General features: G+C 43.1%; 1 protein-coding gene across 1 annotated transcript in view; it reads right to left on the bottom strand.

Annotated features, from left to right (window-relative positions):
* myocd (myocardin) overlaps positions 1-21292 on the bottom strand; it is a 32481-nt gene extending 11189 nt beyond the window's left edge. Inside the window, exons 1-4 of the mRNA XM_069664734.1 lie at positions 20932-21292; positions 14052-14117; positions 6002-6157; positions 1205-1389 (exon numbers count right to left, since the gene is read on the bottom strand). Coding sequence (XP_069520835.1) covers positions 1205-1389; positions 6002-6157; positions 14052-14117; positions 20932-20986 — 462 coding nt within the window. The 5' untranslated portion in view covers positions 20987-21292. The remainder of the gene's footprint in view (positions 1-1204; positions 1390-6001; positions 6158-14051; positions 14118-20931) is intronic.
* Positions 21293-22456: the final 1164 nt, after the last annotated feature.

Raw genomic sequence — 22456 nt, 5'->3', positions numbered from 1 at the left:
AGCAACGATCAGGACAGGAGGGAACGCAGTCAGTAAGAGCTAACAAACAGCTTCAGGTGTGACCGGACACTGGTGCTGACGGACAGAGCACAGTGCGTAAAGAAGCTTCACCATCATCATCATCAATATCCTAATCAACATCAACAATGGACAACGTTGCACACGGACAAGCACCCTGAGCAGTTGAGGATTTCGTGCCTCGACCTCGACAGACAGGAAATGAAGTAGCACCTCTCCAGCCACCAGTCCCAATTTCCATGCTTCGTCCGTACCGGGACTTGAACCAGCAACCCACCGGTTCCCAAGTCGGCTGTCGCTGGCAAGCAAGCGCAAGCAAAGTCCCCACAGACTGAGCGACTTCTACCCTATAAAGATATCTTTAGACCCGTACGACTAAACTAAAACACAGTTATTACAACCAGGAAAGGGTTTTCTGTCTTCCCGACATTTCTAAAAATCATCATCACTTTTAAATTTAATATTTGTTATGACAAGTACGAAAACCTTTTTTCCTCTTTAAAGTGTTTTTTATTTTGAAAAATCACATATCTATTCAAGAAAAGATCAGTGTCAGTATTTTCAAAACTGTACCAAAAACTTTTTTTCATATCAAATTAAAAACCGGTGAAATTGTTTTTGCAGTTGCTGCCTTCGATTTTATGGTTTCAGTCTGAATGTCTGTTTTCTTCTGATTTCTCCATCAGGATTTAAAAGTTGATCTGAGGAGCTGTGGAGGACTGCAGGCACGACAGTTAGTTTGCATCCAAATGGAAAAATTATCCCCAAAAATGCACAAGTATTGACATTTCATCTGCAAAAGAATTCATAAACAAGATTCCCAAACAGACACGAGACATTTAGAGCTGACAATTCGTAGAAACATTTCAGAGACATATAAACAATCCTGCTCTGGGATCAGGTTTAATCTGGTGACCGTTCATGATGGCGACCGTTGGAATGAGGTCATCGTGTGTGAGAGGTAGGCAGGCAGGAAATAACGGCAGGAATGTGACACCTGACCAGTTCAACTCAGTCCAACGGTCAGAGGAGAACAGAGGAGGAGCTGCAGCTCACTCTGCCGCCACAGGGGGGCAGAAGAGGCAAAGCAGTGACAGTAACAGCTGGTAGAGGTGTAACAAAGACACATGGAAGGAAACAGAGCAAAGACAGGAAGTAGTCAGGGGTAAAGACAGGTGTGATTTACCTGTCTGGGGCTGGTGAGGGCAGGTGAGGAGGAGGAGGAGGGTGTGCTGCCGACAGCCTCTGACGAAGGACACGCCGAGCCCTGAGACTCATCGCTGTGGTGCTGCTCAGGAGACAGACTCTCACTGCTGCTGTCCTCCTCGAACGCATACGAGTCCTCCTGCTTCGGGAACTTACCGTGGTTCACTGTGAGAGAAGCAGAGAGGTCAAAGGTCAGAGTGCATCACCTCCAGAGAACAAGAAGAGGAAGGTTTTGATGACTCCAGTTTGTAACTAACTTCGTAAATAACTTCTTTTAGTTGTTTGGTCATCAGAGATTATACAGCAGAGATCCGGGAACACAGTGATGTCAGGAAAATAAGTCAGATGGAGCCGAGAGTTTATCCAGATTATCTGAACGTCTTTATTAGGAGGTAAAACTGAAAGCCAGCTCATCCCAAATGTCAGTAATAATCCCTCACGAGAACAGAAGGGCAAAGTGGAGCCACAGAGTCAGTCAGTTCACCGTGAGGGGTTCTGTTCTCTCCTCCAATATGTTTGTCTAACCTGTTTAAAGCTGACCTTCTTACTGCTCGTGTTTCTCGCTTATTTTATTTCATGTGACCAAAAACTGGGAATTCCACAATATTAGGACATATTAAGTGTTTGTTTCTGTTTTTTTTTGACAAAGCAGCCCCTGAAGAGTTTGAAGAGGAGGATGCTTTTTTAAAGCTCTTTTCAAAGCCACCAGACTCCATTGAAAAAAAACTATTTTTACCTCACAGAACACAGGAGTTGCTGGTCTGGCATTGCCTCGATCTGTTACTTTGTTGGGTTACTTTATGTTAAACAAATATTCTGTTGAGCCTGAACTAACCATTTATAAGAGCAAAAACACATCTACTGGAGCGTTTCTAAACATTTTGTACCTGTCAATCATTTACACCCCAAAATATGTAGAAAAATAGGGCCAAGGTTTAAAAATTCTTCATTTCATGACTCACAGAGGGACAGTGTTTTGCACTGTGGATGCACTCAGCAGAGCGCTGCACGGTGTACACAGTGTACGTCCCCTGTGTGACCGGTGCTCTCACACGGCTCCTGTCTGTCACTGACACCTTGTACGACACTCAGCCTGGAGGTGTTACGCTGCCTGTGTGAGAGACCGACACGCCACTTTACATCCAGCTCGCTCCTGATTGGCTGAGCTGATAGTGAACGCAGTGCTAATTGGAGGAGCTGAGAGTGGCTATCAAACAGAGCCCAGTGTGTGTGAGTGTGTGTGTGTGTGTGTGTGTGTGTGTGTGTGTATGTGTGGAGGTATAAGATTCTGTCTTTGTATCCAAACATGTGACAGGCAGGAACAGACCCTGGCTTCAATCACAGCACCAGCCCTGCTCGGTGCAACTCACTGACCTCCAATACACACAAACACACATAGATTAACACACAGTTTAGTACACAGCATTGTCCTAAATACCACCTCCTCACACCTGTTCAAGTTGAACTGCTTCCCTCACTGCAGCAACAACACTGACCCTCTGAATGAGTTCTTTAATGTTTTATTTTGAAAGTGTAGCCAGTTTTTAATTGCTAAATTGATGACTTCATGTTGAAAGTCTGATCAGATGTTGCTTATTATGGAAGTCTAAAAGGACTTAGCTTATTTATTACACCACCCAGACCTCTTCATTGTAAAAGTTTACTGCATATCATTGCATACACGGGTGCTTTATTTTGGAAGTCTAATCAGGCTGTATATACTCGCTAACTGAGGGTTTGTTTTTTGTAGTGTAGCTGATGCACATCTTTATTACATGAACAATCTATTTTGAAAGTCTTACAAACATTGCTTATATATATTTGCTTATATATTTAATCACTTTATTTTGAAAGGCATGAGTTTGACCAGCCTTTGCATGTCTACTATCATTAACTTGAAAGTTTTATTTTGAAAGTCTTACCGAATGTTACATATTTATTACTTGTCACTTGAGCACTGTTGAAGTCAAAACCAGTCCTAGCATACACTGTATATGTAATCACTAACACTACTGCTTTATTTTGAAAGTATAACAGGAAGTTGCATATCCTGTACTGCTCACTTGAGCGCTTTATTTTGAAGTGTAACCAGTCTTAAATAAATATGTAATTTCTTTCTTTTGAAAGTATCATCTGACTTAGCTCATTAATTACCACCAACCTGAGCCCTTCATCTTAAATATTTATAATCATTAACTTGACTGCTTAATTCTGAAATTCCAAAGGGAAGTTACTTTTCAGTTATTGTGAACATAGGCGCTTTATTTTGGAAGCCTAACCAGACTCTGCATAGATATTATTACTAACTTTACTGCTTTATTTTGAAAGTCTAACCAGCTGTTGCTTATTTTTTATTGCGGAGTGGAAGGTTTTTTTTGTCTAACCAGTCTTTGCATGTGTAATAGCTAACGTTGTTGCTTTATTTTGAAAGTCCAGGTTTCTTATTTGTTATTGCATACATTTTTTCAAAAGTCTAACCAGCATATCTTTTATTCATTATTTGAACAGTTTATTTTGAAATTCAAACCAGTCCGTGCTTTTACTGTACATCTAATCGCTTATGTTACTGCTTTATTTTGAAAGTCTTTCCAGGTGTTGCATCTTTATCATGACTAACTAGCCCTCAGAGCCCTGCACAGTGAGCACTAGAGGTGAACGTGCAAGGACGTGTTGTTCACGCTGTCACGCTGAGTCTTTATGTCAGTTTGATGTTACGGGGAGTTTGAGATGTCAGAACTGCAGGAAATCTGCAGCCGTGTGCGCTTCCTCTTTCTAAGTGTCGTGTTTAGATGTGACGGTGGGTCACATAGTTTGTGGACGAGGTTAAAGCAATCTTTGGGAGTGTTGTGGGAGGTGAGGAGCTTTAAGGTGAGGGGTTAATGCTGCAGGCGAGGGGGGACACAGCAGCAGCAGCCTGGTCCTGTCACAGAGCTCTGCAGGCCAGAGACAAAGAGGGAGGAGGGGGATACAAACATACACACAGGTACACAAACACACAAGGATGCTCTCAAAGTGAAACACTTCTAAAGGAAAGGGTGGACCCAAATACAGCTGCGGCTCGTCTCAATAAACGGCATGCAGAGGTAGTGTAAACCAGCTGACTGCAGCCCGCCGGCTCCTTTACGCAACATGTTTACTGAAGCTCAAGGGGGCAAACATTAAACGCAGAGTCTAAAAAGCACTTTCTGCTCTGCCAGGAGTGATATAGGGAGAGTGAGTAACATGTTGAGCATCAGAGGACAAACAGAGCGAGGTCTGAGGGACGCACAGCGTTAAATCACTGCAGTGTCTAAGCATGCATGTTGTGCTTTTCCTTAAATCAAACACTGGAGGCGGCGGAGGTCTCCATATTCACTTTACATGTCACAGCACCTCCTCTTCAAGAGGAATAGCCACAACAACAACATTTCTGAGCTCCACAGTGCATTGAAGAGGGCTTTCTGAAAGCAGCACCATGTTCTAAAAATGTAAATAACATTCCCCGTGAAAAAAAATACAAACAAATACTTTTTCTGCTGAGAAACGAGGATCACATTAAAGAGGACAAACAGGAAACAGGTACTGGAGGAGTACAGCTCAATGTGAGGGCGGGGAGGACATGATTTAAAAATGTAATGTTTGCTACACTCTGCTCGTCACTCTTTGTAATCAAAACCAACCAATGTTTGATTTTCAAAAGATGGCAGACATGACAGCCCCCTAAAAGTGAAGCCAAACCCTCTCTATTGCCCCCTGCTGCTTGGCTGCAGTATAGCTCACAAAGCCCACCTCCTCCATGTTAACAGATGGGACATGAGTCAAACTATAAAATCAAAATACACGTCAAATACATTTTTCTCAAACATGGTTTCTGTCATTATAGTTAGTTCTTATCATGCTGATTTATGTCCAAGTGTTCATTTTTCTGACAAGTTTATTTTTTTTATTGGTTATTTGATGTTATAAAAAGGGGGTGTGGCCTCATGATTGACAGCTCTGTGGACAAATGGGGCTCCTGCAGCGTTCTGTTCCCGAGTAGCAGAGTAGAGGAGGAACGGCGAGAGGAGACATAACTAACACTAACACTACAGTCATTGAACTTTCCATAAGCGTGAATATCTGCTTCAGACCGACACAAGAAGCTGTTCTGCTGCAGACTGAGCCCACCTGAGGGCTCCAACACGCCAAGGACACCTGAGGGCTCCAACACGCCAAGGACACCTGAGTGCTCCAACACGCCAAGGACACCTGAGGGCTCCAACACGCCAAGGACACCTGAGGGCTCCAACACACCAAGGACACAAGGTAAAGGTGTGTGTCGGGTAGAGGAAGGGGCGGGACGTTGATACTGCGGCTCCACCAGCCGATCTCTACTGCACACACTCTGGATACAGATGAGCAAGATGGCAGCGCCCGCTCCGGGGGGTTTAGCTTCATTTGTATACAACAAGAGGAGGTGAAAAATTCGGGCAAACCAAGTGCAATGTGAAGCTAGTGCTGTTTGTTACAGAGAAACATGATGTGATAAAACACCAGCAATAAACACACTCGACTTTTAGTTTGTGCAAAATGATCTGACTGTGTTGAGGGACGGTCTTTTAAGGACATGCTTGTTTGAGTAGATTACAACTTCTAGAACAATGCTTCGTTAAAAAACACACACACACACACACACACACACACACACAGAGTCAGGAGGTAAACGTGCTCTCCTTTGCATTAAACGTGTAGTGACACAGGTAGCGATGCAGCAGGTGTTACAGGTGAGTCACACCACAGCACAGTCCTCTGCTGGTACCTGTCATTGCGAGGGCAGAGTCTAGGGGAATGATATTCTTTTGGACCAGCTCCAGGGGCCCCGGCCTCAGAGCCAGCTTCTCGTTCAGGTCCTCGGCGAGTCGCGCTCGCTTTAGCTTCATCTGATCGTCCAGAGAGGAGCCGTCTGAGGCCGGGTCTGCACAACACACAGCAGGGCCACACCGTCAGACAGTTCACTGTACTCTGTTAGCCTACGCTAGCTTTAGCCTCAGTGTTTTAGCACATACGTATCATGCATGTAGCCACCAAGGACATATGTGAGACACCTTTACACAACTCAAAAGAGTCAGCTGAAAACATGAACAATTCCTGCCATGATTGTGTTTTTATGAAACACCTGTTGCTAAAATTAGCTTAATTAGCAAGCTAGCTGGCTAACGTTACAGCTAACAAATATTGCCACCAAAAGTCGTCATTTTAGGTGGGAAATGTGCGTTTTTCGGCATGAAATGAGAATCCTGCTTTTGTGTACCTCTTCAACAACCTGTTTCAATTATTAGTTAGAAGTTTAGATTTTATAAACATTTTGTGCTGTGCAAAAAAAGAAAGCCTGACGGATGTAGCAACAGAAACCGAGGGAGGCGGGACTTTGTGAAGCTCCATAATATCTACATAATGGATCAAGAGTGTTTGACTTCTAAATGACAGGTGTTTTTCTATTTTATCATCATTTCCCATCAAACACCACACACACGACTCCACTCAGCCTCCGATAATCAATACTTCAGCTGTAGATCAGTCCTGATATCGCTCCCCGAGCTGCAGACACTTTGAGAGCTCTAACAATAAATGTAGCTGCTGTAATTAAAGCGCTGCAGCGGGTGAGATTTTCGTCCTCCTACATCTCTCTCAGTTTGATCCAGAATAAATAATCAGGCCCGGCGCGAACCTGCCCCGGCGTACGATCCATCCACAGGACGGAGGAGGGAGCAGCGCAGCAGGTTGATTATCTGAGTGCGAGAAGGAGAAACGGCTCTTATTTGGTCAAATATAATTTCAGTGGGATTTTTTCGGAGGATTCGGAGCCAAAGTAAAAAGAATGATGTCGAGCTGTTTGCTGGACGACTCAGGTGGAGAGTTACTGTGTGATGAAAAATGGGTCTGAAATAAGAAACTTCCAACATTAAATTACGTCAAGATTAATGTGCTTTATTAAACATCTTTAATCTCCAGATACAGCAAATATTTGGCTTCATGTCTCGTTCATGTTAGACTCTAATTCTCCACCAAAATACAGAGAACAGATAAAAGTATGACTACACATCCACAGGGTGGGACAGAAAGATGAACAGATTTATGAAGGAAACATTAAATTTTTTTTGTCTTGAAGATATAAAATATCGAACTCTGGTGCTGACCCAACCACTGGACCATGGTCCGCCAGGAAAGATCCAACGAACCACGGTCCGGTTCAATTCAGGTGAGAACATAATCAGACTTTAAGTAGGATCTAATACAGGAAGCAAACCAAAAACACTCTGTGGGTTGTTAATGGTGCTGACACCTGCAGAGGCAGCCACGCAGCGAGACAGCAAGATGAGCAGAGGACAGACGAGGTGAGGGCTCTGATAGAAACATGGCCGACCAAACAATTTCACAGATGTTTGTCAAACTGCACGAGAACACGGCGGTGTTCAGACTGTTCAGTGACAAACGAAAGGAGAGTGGAAACAATGTTGGTTAAAAGTTAAAAATACATTAAAGTCGGTGATTCTCTCTCGCTTTGTTTACTTCAGGGAGTTTTGAGGAAATTCTGACCAATCAGAGAGCAGTTTCCTCGCGCATCAACTCTTTGGGTCCCTTGGTAAAAGCTTCAGTCTGACCACAAACCACACCACGAGCTGGTCTTTGATTCAGATCAAACAGACTTCAGGTGTGAAAGAGCCCAAAGTTAGAGTCCAGTGTCAAACCAGGGTCAACACTGTGTGAGTGACATCACTTCTTTTTTTGAAAGATTACTTTATTGAAGATTCTTATCACCAAAAAGAAAATCAAAGAATGTTTTAAAAACTTTATTGGTGATCAGGTATAGGCTGGGTTAAGGAAAAGTCTTCTTCTACACCAAATAATAAACAGAGTGATTCCGATATGAACTCAAACATGATGTAATAACATCTCTCTGGAGCAGCTGTGTTTATTACAGTAATAACTGCAAAAACAAATTGTGCCTGGGTAAGTATATTACTGAGGTAATAGGGGCAATTGTTGGACATTAACCCTTGGCTGAATTGTAAACAGCACACTTATGTCACATGACCACCAGCAGGATGACATCATATGTTGATACCAGCCCCCGGCCTCACCTGTCACTCTGCCGCCTGATTTAAGAGCTGATTTGACATCACAGGGACACACGCAGCTTTAAGAGTGTTTAAACTGAGGAACCAAACTGGCTGAAGGCGCGTTTGAGCGCGCTGCCCCATCTCTGTGAGACTCAGGGTAACCCGATCTGATGAGTGTGGAGCTGGCTCACGGACTTTTAAACAATCTGCAGCCGTATTAAAACACACGACGCACTTTAAACCTATTGTAATACGTCTACCTGCTGACTGTATCTGTCAGATGTAAACACGGCGCTGAGAGAGAAGACGTATGGTGCATTAGCAGGAATTATTCCCTTTGTGTTTCCATCCCTGGAGGATTAAAGCACCGCTGCACAGGGGAGGGAAATGTGTTTTTATGCAGGAAAAGCTCCGTAAACCTGCAGCTCCGGCTCTATTATCTTTATGAGGAAATATTAGATGTGTGTGTGTGTGTTCAGACCTGTGGCCAGCAGACAGACAGTGTGCTCCCATGCAGGCCACACGCCAGCCGGGCCTGAGAGGCTGGGCCGGGTTCTTGAACAGCCTAATAAACACCAGATGTTCCATGGGTAATATATACACAGACCCTGTGCCGTGTCCATCTCCCCAGCAGGAATAACACAGCCGGGCAGAGCGGCCAGCGTCTGAAGGGTCGACAGCAGCACCGACGAGGAGGAGGAGGAGGAGGAGGAGGATGCTGTGACGCCTCGAGAACGTCTCAGTTTTTTAGGAACCGGACGGACAAATTACTGAAGGTATAGAGAAGATGTTCTTACACTTTTTCCTTCAACATTTTTCTTTTGTGCCCCCCGTCCACTGCAAAAAACAGACTTCCTCTTAAAAAGAGGAACATGGCACTGCTCCCTCAGTGTCTGATATAACAATGAAACCAAATCATAACCGAAGTGATCTGACACTTTACGAGTAGAGCAGGTCTAGAACATACTCTTTGTTATATTATTTACAGAAAGACCCAACATGAATCTACCATGAGACAGAAACGCTTATGATATACTTGTTCTTAACTGCACGTTTGCATGCACATGATGGCTGCCACGCGTTCCCTGCACCTGTTTGGAGCATTGGCTGTGCACGTCCTCAAAAATTAACGCTAAGAGGTCGCAATGATGCAGTCTGCACATGACCTGTAGGGGCAGTGTAGAGGCAGAGGGGATGTGACAGGGTTAACACAGCAGCAAGGACAACAAGGGCAGAAAGTTCTGAAGACGAGCTGATAGACCAAGTCCACAGTGATCCACATCTGTACGATGTGTCGTTGCCACTGCACAGACACAAACATGCCTGTCAAACAGCTGCAGACAGATTAGAGTATCTCCATGTCTGTTGTTTACATCCCGCACATACGGTAGCTGCATATGGCCTGAGCTCTCTGGTGCGCCCTCTAGAGGTATCCTGCAGTAACAGACGTAGTGCAGAGACAAGTATGTGAACAGTTACGTTCATGATGCAGACGGTTGTGTACGCGACCGCACGGTTAAAAAGAAAGAGTATCACCAGCCTTAAGAGACTGGATGGAGAGAGAGAGAGAGAGAGAGAGGAAGGGAAAAGGAGATATTAATTTATGAAATAAAAACAAACTTGCAACTTAAAGTAATGATCTGGTAGATTTTCATGTAAATGAATGTCTGTAAATCTATATCTATCTCTGAATGAGGTAACACAATGGTGACTGAGCCTATGGCCCACTGATGGAAGCCTGTGCATTTGCAGTATATGGTATTATTATGGACGGAAAAAATAACAAGCAGCGCCCAGTTAGTGACGCGTTTTCCATCAGTCAGCAGTGGTTGGTCTGCCAGAGAGGGTAGGCGGAGCTAAGCGGCTGCTTTTACGCTCTCTGCAAGTGTTGCGAGTAAACAGTAATCTACTATGGCTGAACAAACAAAGAAAAGATGGATGACTACAGATACAACTTCAACAAGAAGTGAAAATCCAAAGAAAAAGAAACAAACTCGACGCTCAGATGAAGCAAACAGTCTGAAAAGGAAAGCGACCGTCAGCCAGGAAAATCAAGAGTTACAACCGGAGCCGACCGTGGACGTTTACTCCGGTAATAACCGTTTAACGCCAAGGAGAACAAACTGAAGTCTTCGAGATTAAAAACACTTCATGGGGTGAGTTGGCGTCATTAAACTGTTGGCTAATTTTCCTCACAAAAGAACAAAAAGCCTTGACAAGCATTAGAACATATTCTTCCTGATACTGACGATATTTTGGAGGCTGAAAATCCATTTTATTGATTTTCTTTTTCCTTCAACATAAAAACTTGAACATAATTGCAGTTGTTGTGACAGTTAACTCTGGGTGTAAGGACACATCAATATGGGTCGATAAATGATTCCAAATCATTGATACGAAGTGAAAACATCTGTCCATATATCATCTTTACGATACAGTCACTGATGTTATATTTATTGGCTGTATATTTAAAAGATTAGGTTGCTTTTCAATTAAAGATTTCAGTAATTAAATTAATTCACATTATATTAAAGTGATTTGATATAAATGTATCTGACTGTAATCAATGGGGCTGTTTTATATTGATCACAGGCCTGTGAAATTAATTGAATGATTAGGGTAACAAACACATCATCTAAAGAATCTATAAAGTTTTGTATAATGACAAAACTTGTGACTTATATTATTTATTACAGTGTACAGTGTGAATATTTAAGGAATCGGGCATGACTAATATTTTTAAATCAATAAATAATCTCATGCCCCCCCTTCAGTTCTCCTCAGCACCCCTATTTGAGAGAGGCTGCTTCATAGAGTGATAAGACATCTCGTGTTTGGGTGAGAAAGTGTGTGCCCTCCTCCTCCTGCTCCTCCTCCTCCTCCTCCTGTAATCACCAGATAAACAGCCAATTGAAATTTCTCTTTTAAAATAAGCGTTTGGAACCCCGCTGGCCAATCACGTTCCTCCTTTCTGCCTTATCACTGACAGACTCCCAGAAACTGATAGAGCCTCGCTGGGCCTCTGGATTCCGTTCCCCCGCACACTTACCAGCAGTTTATCTGCCGGCTGGAGCCTCTGTGAAACGGCAAACGGTGCCAGAGATATCATTCAACAAATCCCCGGCCTGCAGTCCCCGTGCTGTTCTGTGGGCGAGTACACACGACACACATGCAGCGCTCAGCGCTCCAGGTTTACCAGGACGACACGCTGTTGCTTTAAAGTATAAGGAGATGATTTGATCTTATTTATAAGCAGCTGTGATTCATCTAACATCAAACGTATTGATCTTTTTAAGTCAGATTTGCACACGTGATGTAAAAGACATCAGCATTATTTACGTGTGTGACATGCGAGCGCATCCATGACCTAAAGAGCACAAGAGGACGTAGATCAGAAGAACAGAAAGGATTTAAGAGCGGGCTGCGCACGCTCGGCCTGCTTGTTCTCATCACTGTGTCGTATGTGACATTAAAGAACAAAGTGTGTGTCTTATAAACGGCAGCTCGGGCTCCATGTTGTTGTGTTGGGACGAGTCTCTGCTTTGATGTGTCGCTCCGCAGGCACACTGCTGTAAACAGGTACGTCCGTGTAAATCTGGCTGAGCAGCACGAGAGCATTCCTCCGCGGTCACTCACGGGCCTGTCTGCCTGCTCTCTGGCTTGCTGCCTGTCTCTCTGCTGCAGGTTTTATCTGCCTGTCTCTCTGCTTGTCATGTATCCACCTGCTCCCTCTATGTCGACCTCTGCATGTGTCACTACCTGTGGATTTATCCGCCTCTGGAGTCTGGATCTGCTTCTCTTCAGAGCATCTGTCATCCTAACTGTTTTCTTTTCTTCCTACCTGTTTCTTTCCGTCTTTCTTTAATGCTTTAATCTGCAGCGTAATTCTTTAGGTTCAAAGTGAGTTTCAAAGTCCACTTTTAGCTTAACGCAGTTTGACCGCGGCTACACCCTTTACTGGGAGGAAAGAGCATCAATTACACACTATAACGTACGGAAAGAACTGTACGAAGAGGCAAGAACCTGCAGGTCTCTGATTCAAAATATCAAGCTCAATGGAAAACTGATTTTAAACTGATTTAAGAGCAAGAAAAGAATCCATCGTACACCCATACGTCACAAATATTCGGAGTCTTTGAGCTGGACTATAAATTGACCCTGTCTATGAGGGTTTTACAGATTTTACTTTGCAAACATACTCAGAAAACTGCTTAACGTTTTTAAAGAATATTTAACATTATTACACATTGTCAATCAAGTCTGCTACATGTGCTGCAGTGCGCCCTCTGCTGGACAAACTACATGATGACAGCTGTTAGAAATCACTCCAAACGTTGTTTTCTGCATTTATTCTGTAGAGAAAGGGTTAATAACTGCACAAACCAGAAAACATATATGTAGACACTGATATAACTGTGATACCTGAATATCTGCAGATGATATTTCATCTGATACATCAGTTCGTAAGTGATGCAGTGAGTGATGCATGTAAGACTGGGGTGAATGATGCTTCTCACAGCTGCACACTCAGACTTTCAGAAGCATCCTGATTTAGTGAAGGACCAACGGCCGAAGGGAGACTTTGAAAAGGTGATAACTTTTCATGCTGTTGTCACAATTTGTCAACCGTACAATATTAGTGTTTTCAATTAAATAAATTTAACTTCATTCACCACACAGTGGCCATATCTCTGAGGTCACACTGTAGGAAGTTCATAAAGAAAAGGTCACACTTTTTTGTTCCAGGTTGCGAGTCGTATAAACACAGCGAAGCTGACAAAAAGTTATTTAAATGCTTGTTAATTATTCAGCCACTGACAGGACGACAGATAAAGAAAATCTGAAGGGACATCGGGACATACTCGGACTTTTGCGTGTGTTTTTACATTTTCAGCCTCTTTCTTTTCATGGAAACCGTTTGGGCTATGCAGTGCGATTGCCCTTATTGGCCACTGTAGTTATGTGTTGTTTTACCTTGACATATAGCCAAATATCCCTCTGGGCTTTCATCACCTCTACAGTGTGTTTAGCATCTTTCAGGTCCTTGTGTTCTTGTTTTTTTGATTGCATGCAACTTTCCTGTTTTGGTCCACACTGTGAGAAAAGCTCAACCAAGGTTACACTTCGTGCCCATGAACAAACACCTAACAGACAAAGTTAGTGACTAGCTGGCAAAAATATTGGAGCATTTAGCAGCTTACAGAACCTGATATTTCCCTCAGGAGGTGGTGGAGACCAAAACTGGAGCTAAAAGAGATTGACATTAGATATGTTGGGTCTAGATTTGCCTGAATGATAAACGCTAAAGGGTCGTTTTAAGACTCGGTTTGTGAAGTTTACAGCCTGCCATGCTGCATTGCATTGCTTTGTAAGCAATGTACAAAAAACTAATGCAGAGATTCAGCCGACAAAATACGAGTCTCCTCTGTGTCTTCTAGACGTATTATTCCATTTGTAGACTTATCGGGCGGTTTAAATAAATTTCATCTTAATACAAAAGGTTGGGGCCAGAAATATTCACACCTGGACAAATAAACAAACTCTACACGGAACGATACCACAACAGGAATGTGACGTTTTTTTTGTACCTGCTTATTTTATTATGTGTTCAGTCGCTCGTTCATTAGGTCTCCAACCCTGTCTTACTCACACGGTAGTCTACAGGCCTGCAAGTGGACGTTTGTGTGTGTCTGATTGTTTGTGTGTGCCTGCATGTGCGGCAGCTCAGTGTTGGGAGGCGTTACTCACGAGGCATGATGCCTTGGTCTGCCAGCTGCTCTCGTGTCCTCCTCTGCTGAAGTCTTAACTGTAGGACTGAAGTAAGAGCGAGGAGGAGGAGAAGGAGGAGGAGGGGAAGAGCAAAAAGAAGGGAAAGATGAGAAAGAGAGGTAGAAAGACAGGTAAGGGACAGGCAAAAAGCAGGAAGATTCAAGCAACTTTAAATGCTGTTTTTAGATTCTGACTTTGAATTATGACAAATGTCCCTACATCTAAAAAGTACTCATGTCAGCCTGTAGTGATGGAACAGATGCATGCATATAGGTATGTATGTATGTATGTATGTGTGTATGCATACATGCAGAAAACAGAAAAAAAAAACAACAACACCGCTTGCTCACAAATATTTCTGCGAGCAGGATGTAGGGAGCGATAAACACAGCTCCTGGCTTTTAAACAGATCTGCAGGCAGTGTGTGGTCTGCAGCTTGTGCACGTTTCTGCATGTGTATGTGTGTGTGTAGCGTTGGTGTAGGTGGGAGTGTGGGGTCATAAACATAGAGCCTCCCCCGTGTCTGTTGGTCTGCTTGTGTCTGTGGGTCTTTTTCTGTCTTTGTCGTCGTGTCTGTGTGTGTTTTTCCTCGTAGCCGTTATCTGTCTCTCGATGGGTCCTGGATCTGACTCACCAGTATGAAATGTTCTTAAAGGCCCCTGGTCACTTTCTACTTGTCTGACCTTAAGGTGGTTATTCTCCTGCACATTTAATAATTGTATTAATAACCTCAAAACGTCCAGGTTAGATGCAATGACTCCTTTAACATGCAGACTAAGTATAAGCGATCTCGGGTGCCACCTCAGAGCCCTCTCATGGCAGAGCACCTCCGTTATGTAACAGCAGGCCCTTCCCTTCATCTGACATCTGCTTTAGTTTACAGAGAGGAGGTCACGACCTGCTGGTCGCAACATCACAGAGAGCAAACGCAGGCATAAGTGTCTGACTGAAATCTGACCGGAACAAGTAACAGATACAGCCTCTGTCAGGGGAAGTCTTTGTCATCGGCTTTATTAAACACATAAATACATGCAGGTTTTTAACTTCTATTTGAATGGATTTGTTTCTTTTATTTTTGGGCCTGCACCGACTTGCTCAACTTACTTACTTGAATACTTTTGTCCATCGATCAATCTATTTCTTTTTACAGAGCCAAGTCACAACAGCAGGCCCAAGCAGTACTCTTCTTATTATTATTAACTGAGAGTCTAATAGTCTAAGTCCAACATGAGCAAGCACCTATGGAAACCTCGGGCAGAACCGGACTGATTGGTGGAAACCCATCTGCCTTACCTGGTTCTGTTTAGATTAATGTAGTTTCTGACTATGTCACGGTTAAAGCATGGTGACAAAGACATGTAACTGTTAGTTTTAGTGAATTATGCAGACTGTCTTTAATTTTACGTGAAGGGAAGTCAGCACACAGCTCGGCGTGTTGTTTACTGATCCATAACTCTGTGTGTAAAAGCAGCAGCTGCCATATACAGTCGTCTGCTCTTCACTAAAGCTCCTCAGTCCGACTGGTACAGCTCCACTGTCAGGACCGACACTTTAAAAACTAGAAACAAAATGAGTGCTCACAATGATTCCATTTAACTCTAACACAACCTGTGCAGTCGGATCCTTATCTACAACTTAAAACTATGTGTAAGCACCAGGAAACAAAACAATTGGAAAGAATAAAGGGATCCTTTATCTGGGTGGACAGACACACACACACACACACACACACACACGTAAATCCTCTATAAAGTAAAATAAAGAGCACGTCCACAGTTCAGGTCCCATTTGAGGCTGTAAGTCATCACTGACCTTTTTTCTTTTGCCAAATATAAAACTTAAAATGACGTACGTGATGTAACACTGCGTATTTATAACTTTACTAACTCAACTAGTCCTTTTGAACACAAACGTTCATCTGTTATTTAAACTTTTGTAGTTTTGGTGCTTAAACATAAAGTAGCTTTTCTTTGAATTGTAACATGTTTAAATACTGTATATCTGCATAGTTTTGGTGCCTCATGCTCACCAGGCAGCAAACGCTTCTTCCCCCCCTGCGTGAACTTGACTGTTGAGCCGCCACCACGTATCGCTGTGTTAAACTGCTTATTTCAAGGCTGTCCAACAAGTTGTTCTAACAAGCTAACGTGACAGTGAGGCAACTGCATTCATTTTTTGTCACATACGTGATGTAATTAAACGAGGTCGCAGCCTAGACGCCAAACACAAGTTATGTTCTGCTGCAAACATTTCAAACTATCACAACGTGAGCTGACTGAACTTATTTTAATTCAAACCATACTTATTTATAGAATTGCAAATGTTTAATGTTACATAAAGCTTACGTACTTATATTAACACAAAACACAGTATTTTTTAGCCTAACCATGCAGTTTTATAGTCCCAACCTTCAACCGTTTCACAACATCAATCGTGTGTTATAAATCTTAACTTCTGCTCCCATGTGCACTTTGCTTTGGCATTGTTTCCGATGTGCCAGCATGACATTTAATTACTTAAACCAACACATAATGCTGTGTTAAGAGGTTTTGGTAATTTCACATATTTCTTTAGATTGGATGTGCTAACAAGCTAACGTTACAGTAATGCACCTGCGTTTTCTGTCAGCCTTAGTTTTAAACAGACATGCGTGTTGTCTCTTCTGTCCTAAAATAAAGCGATGTGACAAAGGTAACTGTTATTGTTGGGTAATTCTGCCGAGCGGCTTTGGTTTAAACTCCAGGGACTGATCTGCTGCTCTGTATTATGTTTACTTAAAGGTTATCATTAATTCTGCCTGTAAAAAAACAGCAGCTGCCATGAAATCTGCTCTCTCTCCTGAGAAGCTGCTCCGTCCTGATTGCAGAGAGCACATGTTATAGACAGAGGAGCAGAGCCAGGCGGTGTAATCACAGATCACTGAACCGTACCAAACTCTGCCTCTCCCACTGTTGACTTTGAAACTGAAGACATTTGTTCTAGCTCGGACTTTCTTGACAACAAAGGACATACAAATCCACAGCCACATTTACAAGTTTTCAGATTTATAGTGTAAATAAATGATCATTCGGCCTGGTTTGCACTGGTGAAGTGGTGTTAATTACACAAGCAGGAGAAGTGATACCTGATTTATTGTGCCTCACACATTTACAGCCACCACAAAGAAAGAAACAGGCTAATAATAACACCACACTTTTACACTTAACTCCAACATCTCAGCGACAGAGGCCGGGTGTGTTGTCAGACCTACATGAAGTCTCCTGAACTGCAAAACCAGGAATGTGATGGCGACAGATGTATGAGCGCGACTGTATAACTTCTAATAAACAGGTATTCCCAAATGAAGTATTACGTTTATTTTAGTCTAATTCCTCTGCACAAAGTGAAAATCCACCTTAAAACAGAGTCGCTTAATTTACTCCAAGGGTCTCGGACAGTTAGAGGCAGATTTGTGAGCCAGGGCCAGATGCAGGAGAGCCAGAAAGATACAGTTTCTGGAGCTGCTCCACTGACAGTGACTTATAGTCAACAGTGTGATAGTACAGAGATACAGGGAAAAAACTCACTTAGTGTAAAAGCCAATCTGTTCCACTAGTAAGAGCTTTTATATCTACTTCAGAGCAGGGCGTCTCGGCTTTGTCTTTCATATTATCAATGAAATATTAACATGAATATACAATCTGCAAGCGTCATTTTTGTTGGAGGTTAAATTCAAATGAAAATACAGTTTGTCACCTATAAATAGGCTAACTAAAGTTATTCAGAAGCTCATACCTCATTAGCACTAGGACCATCTTGTGACTGATGATTTGTTCCTCAGGTGAGCTAACGTAAAAAAGCTGCTATTCTTATGCTTTTGGATTAATTTACAATCAAACTTCTTTTATTAAATATATTTCCACATTAAGTTTAGTTTACATTAATAAGTGAAAGCTCAACTGTTCCGTATTTGAGTGACCAGCTAACGTGACAAACTATCAGGACAAGCTAACGTGACAAGCTAACGTGACAAACTGTCGGGACAAGCTAACGTGACAAACTACCGGGACAAGCTAACGTGACAAACTACCGGGACAAGCTAACGTGACAAACTGTAGGGACAAGCAAACGTGACAAACTATCGGGACAAGCTAACGTGACAAACTGTCGTGACAAGCTAACGTGACAAACTATGGGGACCAGCTAACTGGACAAGCTAACATAAAAATTACATGTTGAGTGTCTGAATTGGTCGTCATTTGAGTGACATGCAAACAAGACAAGCTAACACAGCAAGCTAATGTTTTGCCGAAGCAGCTGCTCTTAAGGTCGCATACCGGCCTAAATTTTATCAGGGTTTTAGGCGTCATTATCCTTCGGTTAGCACAGCTGACTAGTTTTCACCACTGTTTGTTAGCTTACAGAAGCTTACTTTACTGATCACATGACCTCTGCTTTCCCTGACGGATGAAACATCTATGTCTACAGATCAGTATCAGTTGAATTTTTTACACACTGAGCGTGAAACTATACCAGATTTTAATCTGTGTACATGCTAACTTTACAAGCTAAGGTTACAATATGGCAGCAGCATTTTAAGTCAGCTTTTAACAGACTAATTAATCTTTCATGTTTTCATTTTCAGTGTCAAAAGCAGTCTTACCTTATTGCTCTTGTGGTTTGGCATAATGATTATCAACTAGCACAGCTAAATAGATTTCTCCACCATGCGTTAGCTTAGCCTATAACAGTAGCTTACCTTACTGACGGCCAGACAGACGAGGTTGTCTGATTCGCTTATGCGAATAAAGTTTGAATTCTCAATTATCAATACACATATTTAGTTTTCTCTCGTTAAAATTAATTTTTTAATAAAAACGGATCTTAACTGTTTTTTGAATGATAAGCCACCGTGAGGTGCAGAGGCTATGCTAAAGCAGCTACATTTGAAGTTATTTTATATCAGATTTTATCATTTTTATTGATGCCTTTTTTTGTGTTCAATGTAATCTCACAATACTTGTCAAATAGTTCAGTGTCATGCTTTTACGTTGTCCAACATTGAGTTCAAGATTTGCAATAAAAAGTGATAGCTAATATGGCAACGTATTGTAAATGTAGCATATTCTAATTAACCATGATTAAAAAAGACTTTCAGATCAATCAAAGTTTAAAAACAACAGAACTTTAGATTTTTTCAGTTCTTCTCATTAATGAGGAAACTTGTGATTTGTGTGTGTGTGTGTGTGTGTGGTGATCTATTATCCATCATATGTTGACACCTTCTCCTGTTGATTTAACTTATATTTGACGCCTCTGTCATACGATTATGTAATGACAGCGAGCCCGAGAGCGCGGGCCACAGCCCTTTGAGCTGTTAATCAAACCAGCATGAGAACCAGTCAGTAACACGCACATTCACAAAACATTTGGAGGTCCGCAGGGAGTGCTTAAACAAGATCTCTATCTTTTCTTTTAGCTTCAGCCATGCAGCAGCAGTTCCCATGGCTTTGATAATGTAGATCAGGAGCGGCGCTAAAGACGCAACAATTTCTGGTTTCATGGGGAGCAGAACTCGAGCTGAAACTGTAAATCCTGGACGACCTGATTGTCTCAGACTGCTCCTGTCATCTGCAGTTATCATAAGGAGAGTTTTACTTCTCTTACACTCCATATTTCATATATGCAGTCATAAATTCACTCAACCAGTCGTGCGGTTGTACCCCGTACTGTGAACATGAATCCCTCTGACTGTAACATCAAGCAGACTTGTAGAAAGATGACCTTTATGGCAGTGGAGACAGAATCTCTACATCTGTGAAATATTAAGCAGCTACAGCACGTGGGTTAGAACAACACAGAACCTGAACCTGCTGCTGCTTTTGAACACCACCTCGCATCGCGTTCCCCGGAGCACTGGGGGGTCATTTCCCACCCTGCCGATCTGCTCTAAACAACTCAGAGGAAAAGCATCATTTTCCCTGGAACGCAATTACAGCTCCCAGACAAACTGAAAGTAACTGAAGCCTCCGGTTTGTACATTCACAGCAGCTGCTCTCAGAAGCCATCATGTACATAAAGATTTACAGACTGCAGAGCTGGTCTGAGCTCTGCTGTTGCTGCCATGTTCCTCAGGGAGGTGGCAGTGTTGGTCAGACTACACACACTGTTCTAAACACACGCTCAGCCTCACAGATCTTCAAAATAAAGACTAACAAAGTGTGTGTATGAGAAAGAGAGAGAGTGTTGGAGGTAAAGAGTGTGTGTGCATGTGAGGGAGACAGATGAACACAAAGCTGCAGCAGCTGCTGTGTGTTAAAGGGACTTTAAATCAGCGCTGTACCATTCCTCCAGCTTTGATATGCCCAGGTTCACACACAAACACACACACACAAGCGCCATCAGCTTCCAATTCAGCTTCAGCCTGATTAAGATAACCTCTGACCCCTCTCCTGTGTGTAATCTCCCTGTATCAGCGAGCACAGAGCGTCTCTTCCCTCAGCAGCAGGTTGGCACGCAGCAAGTGCACTAACCTGCCCAGGACATCACCCTGCATGTAACGCTTCTTTACGAGGAGGCGGAAGAATATCAAAGAACACGCCCAAGAAATAAATCCATCACACGGTGACAGGGAGTATTGCATGTACAGTCACGTGCTCGCAGTTTATTACACACACCTGTCACTTTCTCCAGAACAAATTGTGTCAGCACAGCTGATCCGTGAAGACAGATGAATGACATAATGTACGCTGCATCGCCTGTAAATGCCAAGTGCTGACAGGCAAACTGTTTACAAGGCTCAGGAGAATAAACAGAAACTGATCACTAATAAACACACACACAAAAAAAGAAGTCACATGTCAATCAAAGTTCTTCTTACCTGATCTAAACTTGCTTCGTATCAGTATGGAGTGCTCAGAGCCCAGAAGAGTCATAATGCTTACAGTACAGTTCCAGTGTTTAAAAGTAGCAAAATAAAGTCACACACACTCGAGAAGTGGCGCACACTTGGACCCCCGCGGCCGCCTCTGGACGCCTCACTGAGATGAGATGGAGCTGACCCCTGCCTCATCAACGGCTCTACAGGAACACGGGTGTGAGAATAAAACATAACACACACACAGGCTGCCTCTCGTCTCTGCCTCGTCTCTGTCAGCTCTGCTCTGTGTGCCGCGCTCTCTTCCTGTCTCTCCTTCTCTCCCTGGGGGCTGTGAGTGTGTGAGTCTGGGGCCGGGGAAGCTGTGGTCCCATCCAGCTGAGAACTCTGAGCCGGCCCAGGACAGCTCTCGCAGATATGCCCTGCTTGGGGAGGGGCTACCCGGCCAGGGTTTCCTCTAAGCCCCGCCTGCCACAGCCCGGAGGCTGGACAGGGCTGGGCTGATGACTCCTTCCTCCCCTGCCACCAGGGTAAATATATCTGCCTATCAGCCCTGCTGGCTGTCATTAGAGGGGGGAGAGGGGGAGCTGGACGGGGAGAGAGAGATAGAGACCCTGATAGTGGAGCAGCAGTGCAGCCAGGAAGGAGCGGGAAGTTTCAGTTTTTGCCTTGTGACAGCAGATAAAAAACAACTTGTCAGCCTACATCTACACGCTTTCAATAACCGTATATATATATATATATATGTATTTCAATATACCGTATATGTTTTATATAGTTATATTATATATGCTGCAGGCACTGTACTGAAAGTTCTCCATACTTTACTGACAACTTCCACTGTCTCTGGTCCAGTGTGCATTAAAGTGATATGAAACTGAGCTTCTAACATAAACGCCTTAATACTACAGGAAGAGGTGTCTTCAGTCATCAGTGTGCACTATATGTCTTATTCCAGATCGTCAAACACAGTGCTTTGTCTCTATCTCTGAACCCATCATCTATCCTCTGATGACGACATATCCTCTGAGAGTGACAGCAAACTTTTCAGGACTTCCGCTGTATCCAGCGTCTAGCGACAAACAACTTCCAGCCCAGACGTCCTTCTCTGTGCGCTGCATTGTTTACAGTCCAGTTAGCAGCTTGAGCAGCGACCGTGTGTTCAGATCAAAGTGAAATTCTCCCTCCAGATACGTCTGCTAAATAAACGCTGTCATCTCTTGGTTCATCCCATCCCCTGGAGGAGCGCCCGTTCATCTGTCTGTGCTGAGTCTCAGTTTCACTGTAAACAGTAAGTTACACAGAGGCTGCACTCTGGCTTACTTCAGCGGGATGAAGCCCAAACAGAAACAGATTTTCTTGTGATCGACTTTAATTAACGGCTCTTCAGTTTGCTGAAATAACAACATCATGATGCAGATTAGGAACAAGTCAACATGAAGCTTTGTCAGGTCTGTCCTCAAGAGGAGAAGAAAACTACTTTAACATGAGACGGAGGGCGGAGCCATCATTTATGATGCATTCAGGG

This window comes from Semicossyphus pulcher, unplaced genomic scaffold (genome assembly GCF_022749685.1).
Source record: "Semicossyphus pulcher isolate SPU_LCO1_2020_fin unplaced genomic scaffold, fSemPul1.0.p SCAF_16, whole genome shotgun sequence".
NCBI classification, from domain to species: domain Eukaryota; kingdom Metazoa; phylum Chordata; class Actinopteri; order Labriformes; family Labridae; genus Semicossyphus; species Semicossyphus pulcher.
The sequence above is the reverse complement of the archived record's forward strand: the minus strand, read 5'-3'. Positions and strand labels throughout refer to the sequence as shown.